At 40.7% G+C, this 20,545-nt stretch overlaps 1 protein-coding gene and 2 long non-coding RNA genes across 4 annotated transcripts in view; 2 read left to right on the forward strand and 1 right to left on the reverse strand.

Moving 5' to 3' along the window:
• Nucleotides 1-1,592: 1,592 nt before the first annotated feature.
• On the forward strand, nt 1,593-7,475 carry lnpa (limb and neural patterns a). The gene is made up of 13 exons (XM_088383712.1): nt 1,593-1,881; nt 2,361-2,446; nt 2,524-2,565; nt 3,322-3,509; nt 3,591-3,649; nt 3,732-3,772; nt 4,330-4,413; nt 4,518-4,569; nt 4,656-4,865; nt 5,801-5,906; nt 6,040-6,110; nt 6,394-6,549; nt 6,689-7,475. Exons 2-13 carry the CDS (start codon nt 2,420-2,422, stop codon nt 6,826-6,828), a joined length of 1,176 nt encoding a protein of 391 aa, XP_088239838.1. The 5' UTR covers nt 1,593-1,881; nt 2,361-2,419; the 3' UTR covers nt 6,829-7,475.
• A 4,254-nt stretch (nt 7,476-11,729) lies between these two features.
• The window catches only part of LOC148394476 (uncharacterized), a 50,111-nt gene continuing 41,295 nt past the window's right edge, over nt 11,730-20,545 (forward strand). For both annotated transcript variants that reach the window (XR_015859869.1, XR_015859868.1), the window contains exon 1: nt 11,730-11,855. This is a non-coding gene — a long non-coding RNA (uncharacterized LOC148394476). The remainder of the gene's footprint in view (nt 11,856-20,545) is intronic.
• On the reverse strand, nt 15,147-17,712 carry LOC148394477 (uncharacterized). Its single transcript, XR_015859870.1, has 3 exons — nt 17,574-17,712; nt 15,672-15,759; nt 15,147-15,430 (listed from the first exon to the last, which is right to left on the reverse strand). It is a non-coding gene; the product is annotated as an uncharacterized LOC148394477 (long non-coding RNA).

The raw sequence follows: 20,545 nt of genomic DNA on the forward strand, positions 1-20,545 counted from the left end.
AAAAAGCAGAGGTTTGGCAGCTAGACCAGAATCATATACACATATTTATAAAAACAAAAAACAAAACAGACTACGATGTGTTTATTGTCACCCCTAATAGAAGTTTCCCATAAAACCAAATTTTCAAACTTTGCCGTGGAAAAAATAGCTCTATAGCTTAATGCTAGCACACAATGCAAAACACCGTAGACAGGCTAGAGACAATAGCGCCATGTATTCATGTTTTTGATTCACTCTATTCTGTCTTAAGAAATGTGTATTTTGACCTGTGAAAAGTTCTTCAACTGCAGAATTGTTTGTACCTTTATCCACGTGTAAAATTTAAGACTGTTTTTTCTTCAGCAGGGTTAAGAGAAAATAGATCATAACGTCACTAATTGTGAAAGTGGCACCAAAGGCTTTAAGCCGATCTTTTGCTGTTAAGAAAACACACATCAGTAGATTATTCTTCAAAATGCTGTTAAAGAGACTTCAAAACAAATTAGTTCATAAATACAGATGGTAAATGAGGACCAATTTAGTTGTCTTGTTCCTTATTATTTCATCCAAAGCCAAGTAAAGCCGATCGTATTTTCCTCTCATTTGGTGCAATATTTGCATCACACGGCGCAGCTGTTACAGCCTCAGACGATCAGGTAGCTTCCAACACCTATAAGATCTCATTTAATGCTTTAAAATGTTCCCCAAACGTGAGCGGAAGACGAGAGCTTAATGAGATTTATGCCGCCATTACGCTCCTAAAGTAGTTTCTGCTCTGTTTGTCTCAAATCATTGCTTCTGTTCAAATGTTACCTTCATATATTACATGGCATTAATTCAACTATAGCTCATTAAGACGGAGCGAAACGGTTAAATTAGCTTATCAAGTCATAATCATGATGAATGGGCTTTTAATTCTGATACAGGCTGGGCAAATTGCAATTTTGTGCCTTTTGATGGTTCTCAAATAACATTTAATATAACGGGTCATCCCCTCAATCAATTACTGGAGGCTGCGAGCGTGTTGCGCACGGGATTTTTTCATGCATATGTATCGAAACGTGTTCTCAATTATCTTTGGAAATTGCTTTTATTGGGTTAACGATTAATTCTTCCAGAGTTTCCTTGCTGTGCATATGGTAATGGTGGTGCAACAAATTAATATTCCTGAGATGAGGTCTATATGCTTTAGATTTTCTTTTTTTTTTTTTGTACATATAAATTATGTAGTGTTATGCTTGGGGATTTGAAAAGACATGAACAGGCAATTTCTTATGGAACTGCCGACATCTTTGAAGCAAAAAAAAAAGCGACATAGTGTGTCATTAACTGTAACAGATGTGGTGTATTCTTAATACACACTGACATACTGAATATACAGTATATTCAAATAAAGAATAATGGAGAACTCAAACAACAGATTTATCACAGTGCCATGCAAAACGTTGCACAAACTATTGAATTGAAACGAAATGTTTCAAAAAAGCATTTCTTGTAAATACTGTACCTTAATCCGACCATGTTTGTCATTTTAAAATTTTAATTTGAACATGTAGGGTTAACTGTTACTTTAAGTTGTAATATCACCAATCGCCACTCGGCAGACATGTCTGTTGTGGGTACACATGCCCCATACTACAACTTGAGTGGGCCAAATATTTGTTTATGGACTTGAAATGATACGCAAAATGGACAAAGTTGCTCAATAATGTTAAGATTGTAAATGTAGGTCAGTGCTTCTGGTTGTGTTTAGTTGATCTAACTCCATCACAGAACAAATGTTCGATGTTTTGGGGTGTTGAAACGGGACACGCCCCCTAAGTTTGATACCATCTAAACCAGAAGAGCTGCCGATAGTCAGTACAAGGCACAGGAAAGTCCAACCAGTCACATCCACGCAAGGTATGTATTTTTTATTATTATTATTATTTTTTTTTTGATCCCTCAATTCGGCAGCTAAATGTTTGGTTCCATTCCAAAGTGTCCGGCGGTTGAATAGCTTGGAAGATGTAGCATCAATGAAACACGTTATGTTAGCATTGACTCGCTCGCTAGCCAAAGTTAGCTCGAGCAGCTAACACTTGTTGGAAAAGTGGATTAAAGTTATTTAAAAGCACAACTGACGTCTTATTCGAGGTTCACCGTTAGAGTAGCAGTGGACTCGATGTCCTGCTTTGGATAATAAGTGAAAAGCCACACGCGATGTGCACTTCTTATGCTAGCCGTCGTTAGCAAGACGCTAGCCAGGGGGGTTCCTGTTGAAAGTTGTATCTTTCGACTATTTTCAGGCGTTAAGGAATTCGAAGCTATTCATTTCGAGTAAGTGGCTTTAAGTTTCCCCATGTCTCGTTGAGTGAAACATTGCCGCTTTTTGTCCACAGGTGGAAGACGTCAAACAGTGAAAACATTTCTAAAGAGGCTCCAATCTCCTTTCACCACGATGGGGGCTGCCATCTCTCGGTGGAGGGTGTGTTTTTGTTTCAAACTGAATGTTTTAAGTTTATTTTACCCACAGAAATTAATTCATTTTATTCTCCCTTGCAGGCCAAACCTTCCACTGTGGAGATTTTGGAGGGACTAGATAAGGTATGCTTAAAAAAAGCATCACAATGCAATTTAATTGTATAGAATGCATTACTTATTTTCCACATATACTTTAAGATTCAGTGTATCGTTTAATTGGCTCAGTGGGATCCACGCAAGCCATCAGCTGTGACAGTTTTTATGACAATTGTAAAGCTTCAGGTGCTGTCAAAAGAAAGCTGAAATGAGTAATAGACGCGTAGTCCGAATAAATCCTTGTGTATCGAAAAGACTTCCTCATTTGAGGACTGACGGGGCTTTAGTGCGCCACTACAGTTAAGCTGGGAGGCTATTTTCAGCCCTCTCTCCTTGGAGCACTTGACATTGCTCAGGTCAAGTAGCAGCAAAACATCTCCTTAGAAAAACATCCTATCTCCTACTGCAAAAAGATTACTTAGTTGTTGTTTTTTAATTTGCGGTCCATTGTTACACAACATTCTCATCCTGTTACAACATCAGATTGGGAGGATGTAATATGCTAGTTCGAGAGTGACAGACGCACATGTTAGAGTGGAGTACATTTATGCCATTAGCTATTTGTGGATTGGGTAACCGAAACTTTGCACGAAGGAATATCATGCGGGTCTATAAAAGACACTGGCTTCAGTTGATGTCTTATAACACAATGTCAAATAAGTCAGCTTGGCTTTGGCAATAAAATTAATACGTTTGACCCATGATCTCATTTAAGCTATTCGGTAAATAAATAAATATTCTTTGATATTTTTTTCACTTAACATCAGCATTGTCTTCTTCCAGGACATTATTCTTTATGAGGAGCACGGTGAAAAATACCAAAGGCAGCTGAAGATCTGGCTTGGCCGACTGCTTATGTACTCTGTGCTTCTCTACCTCATCACCTGCGCAGTGGTGTACTGCTGGTACCTACCAGAACAGCTCATGGGGCGCTTTATTCTCGCTCTTCCCTTTGTTATCTTTCCTTTATTGTAAGCACAGTGCACACAATCAGCCTTGAATGAAATGTCGCTGATGCCAAGCCAATCAACGTCTTCCTATTTGTTTTTCAGAGTGTGGTTGCTTCGAAAACTCCTGATAATAATATTCTCACGAAGATTTGAAAAGAATAGTATGAGAATTTTCTTTTTTTATTCCTTGGTACAATTTTACATGAAATTAGATCTATTGATTCCTCTTTTTTTTTTTTTCAGATGAAAAACTGGAGACGCTTAAAGTGCAAAAGAAGAAAATAGTAAGTTATCAATTGAGCCGCTCTATATTGTTGTTTATTGTCTTTTTTTAACCTTCTCGAAAACACGCGCATTTCACATCGCAGCGCTTTTGAATGACTTGAACAACTCGTCATGTCGGAACCTTTCATTATCACTCTTATCGATCCCATCAGCGCTTTGTATTTGTTAATCAAGGGTTGTGTGCAGATGGCATTGCGTTGGTGTGAAGACTTAACCCAGTAAACTACTCCGGTAATGTCACAGTAATTAATAGCATGCGCTGCCGCAACGAAATAAATCTGAGAAATGACTTGTCATCTTCTGTCGGGTCTAATAACTTTCAATAATTAGGGCTGATGGATTTTCACCATCTCCATTATCGAAGTAGTGAATGTAATTATTCTTCATATTACGTGTAAACATGTAGAAATATTTGGTATTTGCTGTAAATGAAGATATGCGCTTTGCGTCACTTCTAATGTCACGGTAGGTGCAGTTTATTACAGCTAGATAATTAGATATTAGATGATCATTAAATGAGTATACAGCATTTTTCAACGTGCACTTCTCATTCCAGCTTGCAGAAGTTATGGAAACAGAGACATATAAGAATGCAAAGATGATTCTGGAAAGATTTGATCCCGATTCCAAGCGGAAAATTGTGAGCAAACTATTTTGTTTTGAGCAAAGTCAATCCTAATGGGGGTCAAATTGTTTCATGCGCCCAGCTGACAGTTTTTTTTTTTTTTTTTCCTTTTTACAAAGGAACTTGAATCGACTCCACTCGGACCCCAGATGACGCCAAAAGCAGGCCAAGGTAGTCACGAGTAATAACAACTCACTTTCCTCTGCTGCGCTTCTCTCCTTCGCTTAACCTCACAGAGACCTTCTTCTTTTTGTCAGAGCTCCGCCAGCGCAATGTCATCCCGAAAACCCCAGCGGCGGCCAATCCCGCCAGCGGTGTAGCGGGCCGCCCACCTCTTTCCAGTGGGCCCGGACGATCGTCCCACTCGGCTCCGGGAGGACCCCCAGAGAGGTTCCTGTCGGCCGCGGCTGCTCAGGAGAGCTTGATGAGAAAGACCATGACCCCTGGAACACCTGCTCCAGGATTTGGTGAGTTACCTCCATGGGTGAAGGAGGGGGGGAGGGAAACCACATCATAATGTGGCTGATTAAAGCCCGATTTACTCTTCCTGGTTCTCACTGCCCAGTTGCTCAGGCTCCATACCTTACTGTCTTAAATCATTACTCAGAGTCAACATTTCTTACACAAACTGAAATTTTAAAAAGTGCTTTTGTGTGTAGAAAGTGGTGGCTCATTAGTTGGCTGCCTTTTTTCTTTTTTTTTTCTTTTTTAAAGATTAAACAAAAATAAAACTTTCTATAGAACAGTTGTCCTGTGCAGGAGACATCTGTGTATCCCGTATAGAGGCGCTGACTATTCAATATAAATTATTTCTGGTCTATAAACACGCAATGGAAGAAGCAAATGGGTGCAAACAGTAAAGGAAATGTGCTCCTAGAGGGAGCCGCGAGCCGTAATTGCCATGTGGAATGCCAACTGTGAGCAATGCACGAAGCAGGATTACATTAACTATGATTAATTAGCCGGAGCGCCGTTTGTTCTCTGGGCAATGGCGACGGAATCTCAGTTAAATGTCTTCTTGGCAAAATTGCCTTTGGCATCGGCAACAACCTCACAAACGCTTTACACCACTTGCTATCACCTGCTTCTGCCGAAAATTGAAAGTGAAAAGCAATTTGATACACAGAGTCGCCGCAGAGTTTCCATATGTCGACGAATTAATAAGCAGCGGGGTACTGAGATGCTGCCAAGTCTCACCGAAATGACCAGTCATCTTCCTATGATTGCTCTTGATGTTAGATTATATTAATTACTACTCTCTGACGCCGTGGGGGATCCGGACGTGCGTTGCGAGGGAGATGCGAGTCATTAACGGCAAGGAGTTTTGCAAAATGTTTCGTCTTCTTTTCCGAAGCTCACGTTTGATGTCCGTGATGGCATACTAAATGGTTTGTTTGTAAAGGGATGCACCCGCCGGGCCCGCCCCTGGCCAGACCAGTACTACCAAGAAACAGGGGGGCTATGGACAGAGTCCTGGAGTACCTTGTTGGAGATGGCCCACAAAACAGGTAAATGTCATAAATGTTGTATATGTTGGCATTACATGTTTTTTTTCTTGTTTTATTTATAAAAAAATTTTTTTGACTGTTTTCTGTTACTGACCAATGAGCTTTTTCTTTTTTTCTTCTATTTCTCCCTCAGGTTCGCTCTGATATGCCAGCAGTGTGTGTCCCACAATGGCATGGCGTTAAAAGAGGAATTTGAATACGTCGGTAAGCCTGAGCTCTTCGTCAGTCTCCCCTCAAATGTTGCGCCTCCATTTGCCCTCTAGAACTTGGCAGCGCAGTATATCATGCGGCTTTTAAACGCCTCCACCACCGCCGACCCCTGCGAGCAAATTCGCACCAAGATTGAATATGCAAACCAACGCTGCGCATCAATCTTGCGCGTTTATGCACCTCAGGCCTTTAAAAAAACCGAAACACTAAATTGGCTCATATTCATGTATCTGTCTGTTTGTGAGATGACATTCACGTGTTGTTTTATTTGTCTCAGCCTTCCGATGCGCATATTGTTATTTCCTCAACCCTGCAAGGAAGAGCAGACCTCAAGCACCCAGACTTCCCGAGGTCACTGGTGAGCTCAAGATGTCTTCTGAGGCACCTTCCTCATCATCCACTGCCGATGAAGACTCTCCACAACCTCTTAAAGGTAACGATGCACATATGACTCAAACCAAAATCACGGGTAAAACAATTAATTAAACTCAGACATTGTAATATCATAATACGAACTTCCCACAATGGATAAATTCTAAAAGATACTTTTTCTGCAAATGTTTCATGAGCAGGAGACATACAACATGCAACCCCCCCGACCCCGCCGGGGTCCAGTCCTGAGTCAGAACCCGAAAGCACTCCCAAGTCACAAGATGAGCCCTCTGAGAAATCAGATGGAGAGCAGGATTTGTCTGTCATGGATGTGGAGTAAAGAAAATGCATTTCATATCAGGATTCGTCTGCCATGGATGTGGAGTAAAGAAAACACATTTCACATCATCTGGAACTTTGTTGAAACCGATTGAAAGAGAAAGGCCATACTTTGGAGTAGCGCAGTAACCCGCTAGGTTTCACTGTACTCGGCCTTTTGCTTTGGCGAGCCTTTTTATTGTTACGCGTGTGGTAGGAAACTCCTCACCAAGCAGTTGTCGGATCCTCTGTAGTTTTGTCAAGCTGGATTTATACATGTTTACCTCCGTCATTGACGTCATGTCTTAATAGAAAACTGTTTCTGGAATGAATTTTTATTTATAAAGTCCATTTACTGCTGTGCTTTAGCCATGTTGATTTTGTAGCAAAGTGGTGCAACCAACATGTTTACACGCGACGGTACAATAGAAAGCACTTGCAATATGTATTTATTTCCACAAAGAGGGAAGGGAGACTATCGTTGGTACTGCGCACCTGCTGGACGTGCCTTTTACATTTTAAATGGCTTCCTCTTGTGTATTTTGTGATGTAACCTATTTACATTTTGACAATCTCTTTAAATGTTTTCACTCAAGTGAATGGATGTGTGTTTGCTGTGAATGTGTCAGTTAAGTGTAAATAATATGAAAATAAATTTTTGAGAACATGTGTAGGTTTTAAGCATTCTTCTCAAAATGCATTCTAGCAAAGGCCTATATGGAAAAAAAAATCACAGATTACCGAGACATTTGTGGAACTCGTCATAGTTCACCATGTTGACGCGCTTCTTGCTAGCAAGACTTATTGGCTCCGAGAAAGATTAAATAGCCGTGATCACATCAACTCTTGTGTATTCCGTATGTGTGTCAGGCTTTACAAATTGCCGACCTGTTTAGGTTCTCCACCGCCAATGTTTAAACAGTCCATTTTCATTAGCTGGCCAATTTTATCTTGTGATCATTTTATTTTTGCTCATTGATCATTTCAGACAGCGTAGCATAATAGCATTGACATGGAGCCCGACCACTCTTGATTGCTTGACCCTCTTCATTTGCAACCAGAAAGTCATTGCAGCTCCAAAGTTGCTCTGCTGCCACCGTCTGACCCGCTTTCCCTCAACACGCACTGTAAACTACGGGAGAGGTCAACGCGCTGCATCTTCTATGGGTTTTGATAATGTATGTTTACAGAGACGTGACCTCCGGGGCCTTGTAATGCATCAATGTGACATCCACAGTAACGCCTGATTCCACCGCATGCTGTTTGGGGTTGACCTCTGACAAGAGTTGAACGGGGGCGAAAAAAATGGGACATCAATAGGACAATGTTTGGATGTTTTCACACCACTGGGAGCTTGTTCCGCCATGCGCAGGCTGCACATGTGCATGCGTGTCTTCTTTAGTGCTCTGTGACAGTGACCGAAATTATTGTCTGTTTTGGACTTGGTGTTACATTTGTCTTCGGGTGAAGATGTTCGTGCCTCAGTCCGAAGATCAGTTTTCAACTAAAAACAATATTACAAAAATGTCATCATGTGCTTAATGAGGTGAAATATATATTCAAAACTATTTAAAAACATTTAGAATCTTTGGAGAGGCAGAATATTTGATATAGCTCTTGTGTTGGATAATAGGTGGTCATAATACTCTGGACATGAAGTCATTAGAAATGAAGGATATTCAGATCATCTGTGATTGTGAGATAATAAAAAAAAGATGCACCCAAAACTTCTTGAATCAACATTTCTGTCACGTCAATGCGAACATTCTCACACTGGAATCAAATGACTGATGAAATACGAAGCCCCGGTGCCGAGGTAATTTTGTACAAGCAATGAAAAGCCACAGTGGAACTGTCCCAAGGTTCATAGTTCCATTTCATTCCCATCTCTCACACGCGCCATCGAGGCCACTTGAGTCAAATTTATACTTATCTTTTATTTATACCCAGAAAAAATGGCAGATAAGAAACATAAGCGTTCTTGATATTGTGTTCTGTCATAAGTTGCAGCCAAAGATTGAAATCCTGCGAAACAATTTTCTGAAGAAATGAAAGAGCGTGCCCTCCTGAACCCCGGAGGAAAATAAGCCTGCCGTGTGAAGTGGAATATGAAACAGAGGCCCCTCGAATAAGTAAAACAGACAAGTGCACCAAGCTTGTCACTTTTCCATTTGCTGCCCCCGAGTGAGAGCGCTTCAAAAATTCCCCCCTCATCTCAGCAGAGACCTTTATCGTTATGCTCTATCTACTGAACTGAATACAAAAAAAAAATCATATCAAGCAAAGGAGCCTTTTAAAGATTTGCCTTGATTCTCCCAATCATTAAGTAGCAAACAAAAAAAGCCATGATGGAGGCGGTGTTGCTAAATGCCGAGATGAGTGTCACAGACGCAGTTAGTGTGCCAACGGTATCAGACGTAACGACGGGCTCTCGACAACAGCATCATTACACCGTAATAAGAGCAGCATCTCCTTGAGAGCGGCATTAAAATCACATTAGAGTACACGAGAGCTGGCCTTGATGAGCACTGAAGGGGTAATGGTTCCGAGCAGCCGGGCCCATTATTGTGCTGACTGGTGCTCGCTCCTCCATTGCCACTGGAAAAAAAGACGCGAAAGGTCATCAGCCTCTTCTGAGAAATTAGCTCGAGAAAGTCAAGCCATTTAAATGTTTGATGCGCAGATTTGATTGGTTTGGGGAAAAAAAATCTATTGGTCAAATAACAAACGCATGATGAAACAGTGTTTAGATAGCAGAATGACATTTAGGGATCAGAGCACATTGTTATTGTCTGGCCTGTCTCGAGGTCATTACGATGCAAGAGCGATGACGTCTCTGTTTGACAATTATTACTGTAAACAATATGTCACCGCATTGTAATTATGTACTGAACTGCGAGGATGCTCTCGTTTCGCAAACTAATCTCGAAGCGTTGCTGCGTGAAACGACTTGTTCAAGTGTGTTCACATTTTAGAGATTTTTAAAAGCAACATTGTTTCGATTCATCTTGGAGTTTAGGCTTGGTGTTTTTTTTTCTTCATATTTTTTTCACTTTTAATTAATAAAATATGGGCAACTACTCTGCTAAGCATTTTTATTTTGTTTAGAAAAAAATCAAAATAGTGATGGGGACCAAGACAAATCTGAGTGGGCCGCTAAAAGGAATGGAAGGTGGGCAACAAATGGCCCCCGGGCCATATTTTAGAAATCCCTAATTTGTTAGTTGTCCAGATTTGGCTTAGTGAATGCAAAAGTAAAATTAATTTCTGTCATTCTACTTAAGCTTTGTCATTATTATTATTATTATTAGCCACCTCCATTGATTGGCTGGCAGAAGACACAAGTCGAGCTTCCCCATTCCTGTTCCGTGTCCTGTGTAGAGTTGCACAAGCAAGCAGGATAAGGAAGAGAAGAGTTGCGATCCGGTGCTCATGTGGAAATCATACAAAGCATCCCGCAGGCAGCAGGTTCATTTTATGGCTCCATCTATTACCACTCTGTCATCGTTAATTGTCTTCTTTTTACCTCGGCAGGATTCTCCAAATTGGTCCTATCGAATGTGACAGGAGGAAGAGCATTAAGCATCTGACAAGATGATATCTAAGTTCAATTTCCTACTCCTCACCTGATTTATACCTGCAGCACATCATTTTCCTTTCTGTCATAAAGACCTCGATAAATCAGCGGTGCTCATGGAAGCGCCGCACAACAGCCTTTCCTGGATTTGTATCCCCGCCATTTGCTATTAGGGAGCCATTACAAGCACATTTTGCTCTCTCAAACAAAAATAATCAAATCTAATATGGGTGAGATTAAAGAGATAAAGAGAGAAAAGGCAGACGGAGTTGCTCAATATGTTCTAAACTCAATATAAAAAAAAAAACCTCCCGGTGTATATATATAGAGAGAGCGAGAGAGAGAGATTTTTTTTCCGTCAGTGACACCATTATCCATCTGTTTGTACAAAATTGCTGTATCATGGTATAAATCTGGCATACAAGTGACATATCCTCTAAAATAAAAGGCAACATTAACTGCTCTATCTTCTAGAGGCCACGGGACGAGCGGGCCATAAGCTCAGTCAAGTGTGATGGCAGTTATACTGTGTTTTTACTAGACTGCAGACAATTATACGTTGCTCCTCTCGCCATAAGAAGACAAAGTGCCCGGGCTTCAGCTGAAATGATTTCAAATAGATTTTCCAAAATGTCTCTTGGCAGATTGCTTCCATACATTATTTCACTTAAATGGAAAGAGGAGGGAAAAGAGAGGGAGCCTGTAACACAAATCAATCACAACACTTTAGCACATGGAGAGATGAGAGCGTTTCGTGTGTGTGTGTGTGTGTGTGTGTGTGTGTGTGTGTGTGTGTGTGTGTGTGTGTGTGTGTGTGTGTGTGTGTGTGTGTGCATAACGTTGAAGATGTGCACACAAGGACGCTGATAGGATGGGCCACATCTTTGCTGAATGATGACACGCGGTATGAGCTGCCACCATAAAAAAAAGGAAGAAATAATGCATATTAAGCTAACCTGCTGACTTTGGAGGACTTCCTTTCTTCTCTGGCCAACTCAATTTAGTTTGTCTAAGACTTAAAAAACAAAAAAAATGATGAAATATAATAATTTGATGATATCAGCGGACACATGATAACCACTATTGCAAAAAATGGCTGCTTTTCAAATTATGCTTTTGTTTGAAAAGTATAATTTAATTATAATTTTAATTATGTATTCAACTTTGTCTGAACATTTCACAATACACATGTCAGAATATCACATATATGAGAGATATAATCGATCCAATCCAAAGAAAGGATAGAAAAAACGAAATATTTTGCAAGCTCTTTAATAGATTAATAATGTTTATTCAATATATAAAGAATAAAAGTAAATAATAAACAAACAAACCAATGGTTAAATCAGCGATACCCAAAATAAATAAACAAAACAAGTTAAGGTATTCGTTTCCATTTGCGTGACGTCACGATCTGTCAAGGAACAGCAAAGATGGCCCAGGTGCGACTACATAAACGAGGACTGGAGCAGGTAAGAAGTGACGTTTCATATCGCATTTAATTTTGGACCGCATTTCCTTTTATGCACTTTTATTATTTAAGGAATAAGCGCACTCTTTGGGGACGACAGCCCCTGGAAGTAGAACACAGGTGGATGCTAGCGTCGTGTCATTTGCAGATGCTAACTTCGGACAGTCCTGTCGTGTATTACTAAAAAAAAAATTTTAAAAAAATGAAAGCGCCCATCACTTGGGCTAAATTTGTGTTTTATTATGTATTGTTGCCATTTTGCTGTGTATAGATAAGCACCAGCTAGATTTGTTGTTAGCATTTTTAAATCTTGACAAGATGTTGTTCGTGCAAATTTGTATGGATTGTCAAATCAATGCTAGATGACGTCACACAGTCACACTTGTATTAAAAAAATTTGAATGCCAAAAATGCAGAATTTTAGCTGTGAGACTGACATGTAGCAGACAATCCACTCAGTTCACTTTTTTTTTAGGTTGCAAGGAGAAATTTCTTCACAAACCATCCAAATGGCAATCTTGCTAGTGTCCTTGATGTTTTAACGTGTGATGCTCGTCACATAAAAGTCAAAGCAAGTGTATAGTGTGCAGGATTTATCGCTATATTTAGGCCTTAACAACTCTCTGGGCCCTCCTGTAGTCTGCAAAGCCAAAAAATCTCCAACATCACAAAAAAGAAAAACAAGAAAAAGAAAGATGAGGTTTAGGAAACTGCTAACAACATGACACACACAAAAGAGCATTAACGTAATTATCTCAGTAAATATACAAAAATAAACTAAAGCTTCATTTTGGTGGACATTATTAGCCTGTTGGTACTGCAATTGTGTGCCAGATAGTTCTTTACTGGAATATTCCCCATTGCCAGCAATAATGAATTGCTTTACAGTCTTCAAGGCCATAATGCTCATCAGTTATTAATTAGAAATTCATTTCACTGAATAAATAATGCTCATGATTGATGATGAAAGTGGTAATTAGGTTCTTGGTGTAATTCACTTGGGAAAAAGCCTTTACACTGGAATCCAGGTTGTTAAGTAGTTGCTCATTTACGGTACTGCTGCGATACCGCTCGTCATAAACCCTCGCCATCGCGGGAGGGTCTGGATTTAGGGAGTACTAACCAAAGTTGTAATTTGCTGAGGTTACAATTGGCTACCAGTTTCGCGTCTCGACTCTTTGTTGTATAAAACTACCACCAACAAATAATACGTATTCGCCAACGTCAGCTCACGTTAGGTCGGTATGAATTAAGAGCACAAAAACGTATAACAATCTCACGGGCATCATAGCGCCTATAATAGTCGTTTTTTTTTTAAATGACGAGAGAGAAGTGTGAAAACTCAAGCCATCTATGGCTCACTATTGATTTTTTACACCCAAGACCTGTGTGTTGTTGATAGGCTCTTTGATATATTTTCCAGCGAGCGCTAGTCCCCTTGGACTTTTGTGGAAAATAAAGCAGTCAATATACACCTATTAGGATTTCTTGATCTGAGCCCATAAAGCCGCGCTGTACGGTGTTTCCGATGCTCATTGCATCATAATAGCAAGCAGAGCGGCGGCTATTACTTTTAGAAGATGAACCACCGACATTTGAGCCGCTTGCTGAAATAGCGTTGTTTTAGAACAATCGATTCAATTGACCTGCGTTACACTGGAGATACGCTAGAACCTTGAAGGTCGAACATGATCCGTTGTTGGAAGCTGGATTGTGTGAAAGGATTCAAAATGATTGAAGTTGAGCTCATTAAATTTAAGTTTAAATTATTAAAAATTTTTATTTTTTTCGTCGGCCTTTCACATTTAAAATAATGTGATAATGTGATTTATCCACTGACATTTATTATTGTATTTTAATGACTTTATACTGCTATGCTATCATGTATCAAGTATGCTAGCTAAAACAGTCGGTAAGCTTCATATAAAAGTAGTTTGTTGGAATATATTTACGGAATTGTTTACGTAACATGGCTTCAAAATTGCGTACATGCTAGCAAAATGGCCGCGATATTTACAAACCTTTTTTTTAGGTTGACAACTGTAACAACCCTTTCCTCATCTTCCCTTGCAAACTGCTCTCTGTCCTATTAGCAATTTATAATGGAGATCAAGAAGTAGTCAGTGCAGAATGAAGACAACTGTCTGCTCTCTTTCCTAATTGGCTTTATGTTCTCTTTCTGATAAATGGCTTGCCACTACCACAGAGTCCTGTGGTTTTTATTGCCCTAATAGGCCCCAGTAACCGGATTTACTAACTGATAGTGGGTCAAAAAGGACATAGAGAGCAAAGATGTTAATTAATATCAATAATGGCCAATTATTAGTTTGACAGAGGGATCCCAGCTAGTTGTGTGCTCTAATGACTGCGAGCTAACTTGAGGGGAAACGCTGGCGAATTAGCATAACTGCGTCTGCGCGCTCCACGGAGGTGCCCAGCAAACATCTGTTATGTTAGCAATTCAAATAGAATTCCTATTAGTAACCCTGGCCGTGGTTGCATAATCAGTCATTCTTCTCTGGCCATTTTGCAGGCACTAACAATGCCCTAGTGACTGGTGGAACGCCTCCCTTTGGGCTTTCCAATCAAACGCGGCCCCATGTGGACCCGCCGGGTCCTAACAACAGACAGGCCAACGTGGACTTCTGAGGGGAGCTTTGTGCTCTGACAAGAGCTCAATGTATCCACCCATGACACATGACCCGAGAATAGAATTTTTGATTTCAATACGGCAAGAGAAATATTTATTGTGTTGCTCAGGGAGTTGACGCCTTGTAATCAATGTTTGACTTCAAGCTAAATAAATGCAGCAAAAGCCAAAGCGAGCCGGTGTTGCGATTGTTCCTGCTGCCTGAAAGCAAAAAAACAAAAAAAACAAAGCCTTTGTCTTGCGTACTGTACGTTTAGCATTTAGCCTCCTCAGCTTCTTATCTTGTCCACCAGATTTGTGCATTGTTCTCTCCTTAAGTTCCCTCTTGCAAGTGCTCGACTTCCATCGTGATTTACAAGTCTGCGTGTGACCTTCTCGTTTTGTAAAGTGGGTGTGTAATTTCTCTGGAGTGTAGTTTAACATGTCCATCCTGTTGTAAGAATCAGTTGAAGAAAAAAAAAAATTCAGAGGGGAAAAAAAAAAATATATATATATATATATATATATATATAAAAGAAAGAAAGAAAAGAGTGGGGGTTGACCAACATTGTTAATTTCACCATTCACTCTTGCATTTGAATTAATACAGAATTAATTTGCAGTTGTTAACGAACGAGCAACATATGTCTGGCGCACGGCGCTGCATCCAACAGATTTGGGCGCAGTATACATGACTGGGCCACACCACGCTCGTATGGATGAAGCAACTTCGGCTTCACGCTCCTTTCCATTCGGCGGCCTCGGGTGTATAAATTTGCCTGATTGTTTTCCTTTCATTCATTGCAGTCGGATCGCGCTTTGATGCAGTTCTGTTGTCCCTCAAACAATTGAAGTGGAGACAATGATAGATCCGTGTACCCGCCATCTGTAAGAGCATCTGCTCCCGTGCATCTGTACAGCATGCTGGAGCGGGGAGCCTCGGTAATCTGCATAATAAGGAGAGGGCTTATCTCAGTCTAGTTAATAATCGCCAGCAATCGATGCACTTCATTCCCTCAGTGCTGACTGAAAAAGAGAAGCGGCAAAAGTTTGACTTGTTAGCTGTCAAGGGGTCGGACGCTGTTGATTTTGCCCGGAGCTACACATTTAGTCAGCGCTCAAATTTCATCTTTCCGTGAATACTTTCATTATAGAAGGACATTTTTGAGTTCTCATGCTGCTTCTTACTTTGTTATGGGCTTTGGAGCCTCCTTGGCAATGGAAGACCTCGACTCACAATTGGATGTAAAGCGGGTAGTCCTTCACCAAGGTTGAACTGTTAACAAACAAAAAAAAAAGTGTTTGTGTTATGGCCACATTCTGTTGAGCATCACTCTCATCTGCCAAAAATGAAGCAGAAGAGCTTTATTTTGAAAGGCCTATAACACATTATCCTCCTGCTTGATGGATTTAAAATAGGACCAAAAAATACAAACGTCCAGGATTTATTTTAAACTAAAAAAAAAGTTGCCTCTCACCATTTTTCTTTAATTCCAGTAAAATGTGCTCTTGCAACTTTGGAGTTTATCCGCAGCCTTTTTTCAATTATCAACTACTACAGTGGCAAAGACTTGCAAAATCACTAGTATAGATTTAAAACATGCGCTGAAACCAGCCGCTTAGCAAAAGCTGCAAATAAAACAACGCTTTAACAAAAATGCTGATGTTGGAAAATCAGGGATCCCTTCCTTTCTATCATTTAATAAATGCCTTTGGGTTTTAAGAATCAGGATATGATTATTTTTTTTTAAACTAAACACTTGACACTGGCTCATCGGAATATATGTCATCGATTGGCTCGAGTGTACTATATTGACCAAAAAAATATCTCTTTCTCACCAACCTCTTGTTAAATATGCTCATTAAATCAAGTTAATAATATGAAAAAAAATAAGAATTCTGCATTGCCAAAGAAATGCACGATTTTTTTACGATCCAATCCTCGACACTGTGCCTAGTTTACCTTCGTCCTAATTAAGCATGCATGACGCTCCTCTCCCAGCTGCCTTTGCTTCTGGGATCCACCAGGCAGGTGCATCAAGCCCCCAAGTGCAGCCCGAGAAGCAAGACGCTCTTCGGAGAAGTGCAGGTGTGAGATGTTAGGAGGAGTCCAGGTGCTTATTGAGTTATCAGAGGCAGCCGCCTCTTGTTTGATTTATCACCAGGGGTTTAGCGTCGCCGTAACCGAGGCAGCACTACATCAGACGACAAAATAAAGCGTTCAGAAAACTACCTGCTGCCGTTTTGACGCTACGATAACTTACATGGGAAGCCGTCGGACGTCACGTGACGCCCGGCGCTGATAAACTAACAATTCTTAGTAGCTGACAGCGCTGAATAAATCTCTCTTGCTAGATCAAAGTTTCACCTTGAATGCCTTGTAACTACACCAGGACACGTTGAGAATGCATCAGGAGCAAATAATACCGTGGACCTGATGTGGCACCTTGGCAAGATTTTATATGGCGTGACCCTTTGTTGTTGATTTGTAAGATTTGCATATTTGAAATTGTGTCCTGTTTATGGAAATTTGACAAAAGTACTCTCCAGCATTTTTGTTTGAGTTTTAACCATTTTTGTCATCTCCATGGAACGGAAGTAAAATAAATATGTGGTTTGAATATGAAATGTTTATTTTTTTTGAAGAAAAATTTAGCAAAATTGAATTTTCATTGATTTAATTTTTTTAAAGAAACAAGGTACCAAAATAACAAGGCAAAAGTGCACTGCCCAGGCTTGCGAGTCAAAATTCAATGGCGTCCATCTAGCTCACATACATCTATTTTAAGCCTTGCCTTTTATCTGCCGTCGACGGGCTCGCGAGTAGGCCGTGACATTGTCAGGTCATGTTTTGACACTTTAATTGGATAAAGGCTTTTTCATCACAGCTGCTGGGAAATTAAGAGGAGATTGAAAGCCCCTGATGTCTTGTAATTAAGTGTTTCATATTGTGCGCCGGCGTTTCACTTGGACCGGCGGCGCGCTCTGATGAATGGGCCATAAAGGCAACCATAGCAAAGGAGGCCAAAGGGGGGCTCCTGCTCCGTCAAAAGCTGAGGTCAGGAGAAAGCAATTCAGCTCGTCACTTACATGTTAACACGAGCGGCATTTGGATAACACTGCTGCGAGCACAATAGGAATTAAGACGTCAATACAATTTTGGCCGGGGCAGTGGCGTGCTTAGAAAAGCAAATGTTCCTCCTCCGCCCAGTGTGTTGAAAAGGGGGCGTCCGCTTCCCAAACAAACCGCTGTCCTTGATATCAGCTGGTTAATCCTCCCCTTTTAGTGGCTTTATTGGCTCATTCAAGAGGCTCTTTTGACATTCCCCCCGCTCTGTTAAAAGGTGACTGCATCTCAAGTGAAATCTGGAGTGTGCTTTACACAAGCACCGAGCCCCATGTGGCTCCCGCCTCCCAGTGGGCCTGTGATTTTCCTGCTTTAAGTGTCTACTGTCAACACTAATTTGTCCCACTCCTCCTTTGCCCCCCCCCAACCAACCTTCGCTGGAAAAGAAGGGCTGGGTGAGGCACTCCTAAAGTTTTAATAAAAGATCGGCTGTTTTCCGAGGAGGCTTTAAAAGCCACAGCGGCAATAAGATGCTAGCTAATGATTACGCGAGGCAGTTAGCGACGCCGCATACTGTTTTATAGCGAGGCGCTAGCGCTAGCTGAGCTGTAGATATCATCTCCGAATAAGAGTTGCACTTTCAGCATTAAATGTATTGCCAAGGAAAAAATACAAAGGAATACTTTTATGCCGTCATCTTGTTTTAGGGAGCCGCGTTTACTTTTAAGTGGTGCCGAAGAAGTGTTCTTGTTCTTCCAAAGTACTGCTGGATGCAGAAAAACAAAAGGTCAATACCTTGAACTTTGTACAAGAAAAAACATTCATGTATATATGCCACTAAAGTCTACTTAATCCCTGCTCAAATGTCAGGTTTTTGTGATAAAAAAAAGACATTGTAAGGATTCTCAAAGGAAGCAAAAAACAGGAAAAGCAGACCAGAACATTTGAAGTTTTTTGGGGGGTTAATCAGCAGCCATTTTGTGACTCACATGAAAAGTAGTTTGACTGATTTCGTTCAGAGTACAATCAGATCACAGTTATAAGAGGGTGTGGAGACTTATGCAATCACTCTTTTTTCAGTTGTTTTGAAACATCCTTCCAAATATATATATATATATAAATGTCAATTTTTCCATCATTATAAAAACGTGGCATTTGAACAATTGCGTAAAGAAACCAACATTTAAAAAATATCCATCATCCCTCTTGTATAATTCTTTCCACCATACTGCTTGTGTACAACATTCGAGCGTACTGCTCTGTTTTCATATTTGGTTAGCGTACAAATATTTGTAAATAAATGTTGCAGGTCCATTGATTGCATGTGTGAATGTGTCGCCGGCGAAACTAAGAAATTGCATCGTAGCAGCGGTGAAATTCCATTCATCGGATTTCCTCGGGATTAATAAGTGCAGCATGATTACATATAATAGTTTCTGACATGTTTTGCTTGAGCACAATTTCACCAGCCGCCAAACGAAATTGCTCCGTTTCATTTATGTGCCTTTAATGTCTGAAGGAAAATCAATGGAAAAAGTAATTCCTGGCTTTCCACTGAAGCAAATTCCCTTCTTTCTCTTTGAATGATAGCTCGAAAGGAAAGCAGTCAAGAGACTTTCTTTTCAATTATCGCTGACTTGTTTACATAGCGTTACGGCCGGACGTACAAATCTTGTACGGGGGGAAAGCGAAATACAATTTCACGAGCAAGGTAGAGCTGGAAGCATGTTGGAAATTGTTCAATATCTCGGCCGAAGTCCAATTTACACGCCATTGTTTAGCTGTGTAGTGTGTAGTCGGGTTATGGTAATGTAATATGCATAATTCATACACCTTGGGCCCCCTCCTCATTTGTGATTCGGCCGCCCTGCCTGTTCATCTGAAGCTGAATTAATGCTACATTGTCCATTAGGCGAGCGCAATGCTAGCCGACGCTGTCACCGTCACACACACAACACACACAACACACACACTCTCTGGACTCATATTCCATCGAGGCTAATTTCCCATTTTGCTCCACGCTCCGAATTGCTTTTCAAAATACTCCGCTTCTCAATTAGAATCCATCTTGATGACGTTGACCCTGCTTTGTAATTGGAAGTGGCAGATTTTTTTTTATTTTTCTGTGTTTGGGGGATTCCGGCTTCGAGCTTAAGCGGGTCGCAACCATGTGGCTTGTTATCCTCTCCAGAGTTCGCCCCGACTGCCGCAGTTGTGACCTTCATAAGACACACTCTCCCTGCTGGGAACACATCCACCCCAGCACGTCCGCTCCACAGCCGGCACTCATTGGGTCATGATGGGGCTAAGCAGTCCCATTAAAGCACGCTCATCTAGGCTAGGACCACGTGCACGTGGCATCGAGATGGACTCGAGCCAAGAGGTCCCGAGCCCGTCCTTTCTCGGTACTGAGATAACACAAAATAATTGTTTTTTTTTTTTTTTGGTTAAAGTCCCATCTGCGCCACCTCCAGTCTTGTTTCAAGCTGAGCTCAGTGTATTCTTAATCCATTTTTTGGACACGCTGTGGTCAGTTTAATGATCATTATGTGGCTCAGATGGAAGAACAAGGGAATAAGGTGAATCGATGTTCGATTTTTACCGTGTGACTTGATTCATGGCTCGCGCTATGATAAATGGCCGTCTTCCCGCTTTGAGGCTAACTCTTTCGAAATGAATTTGTATGTTATGTGTGAAAATTCACCAGAGGTGCCTTCTGGCTTTGCTTTCGGCGTTTCGTTCGTTGATTAGTCCTGAAACATTATTAAGTGCGCCCGGGTTAACTAATCCTGACACATGTCGAATACTTCAAGGTAACAAGAAAACATTTCAAATATTCATCATGCGATTATTCAGTAGCCGATCTTGTGGATTCGCAAATCCTCAAGTGCTTGTTTTTAATGCGGTTAATCAAATGAGATGCAGAATTGACTGTGTTATGAAGATCCCGTACACCAGCTCGTATAATATCAAGTCGGTGAGGTGATGTCTCGTT

Source organism: Syngnathus floridae, chromosome 8 (genome assembly GCF_059516105.1).
Source record: "Syngnathus floridae isolate MCC-2025c chromosome 8, RoL_Sflo_1.0, whole genome shotgun sequence".
Classification (NCBI taxonomy): Eukaryota; Metazoa; Chordata; class Actinopteri; order Syngnathiformes; family Syngnathidae; genus Syngnathus; species Syngnathus floridae.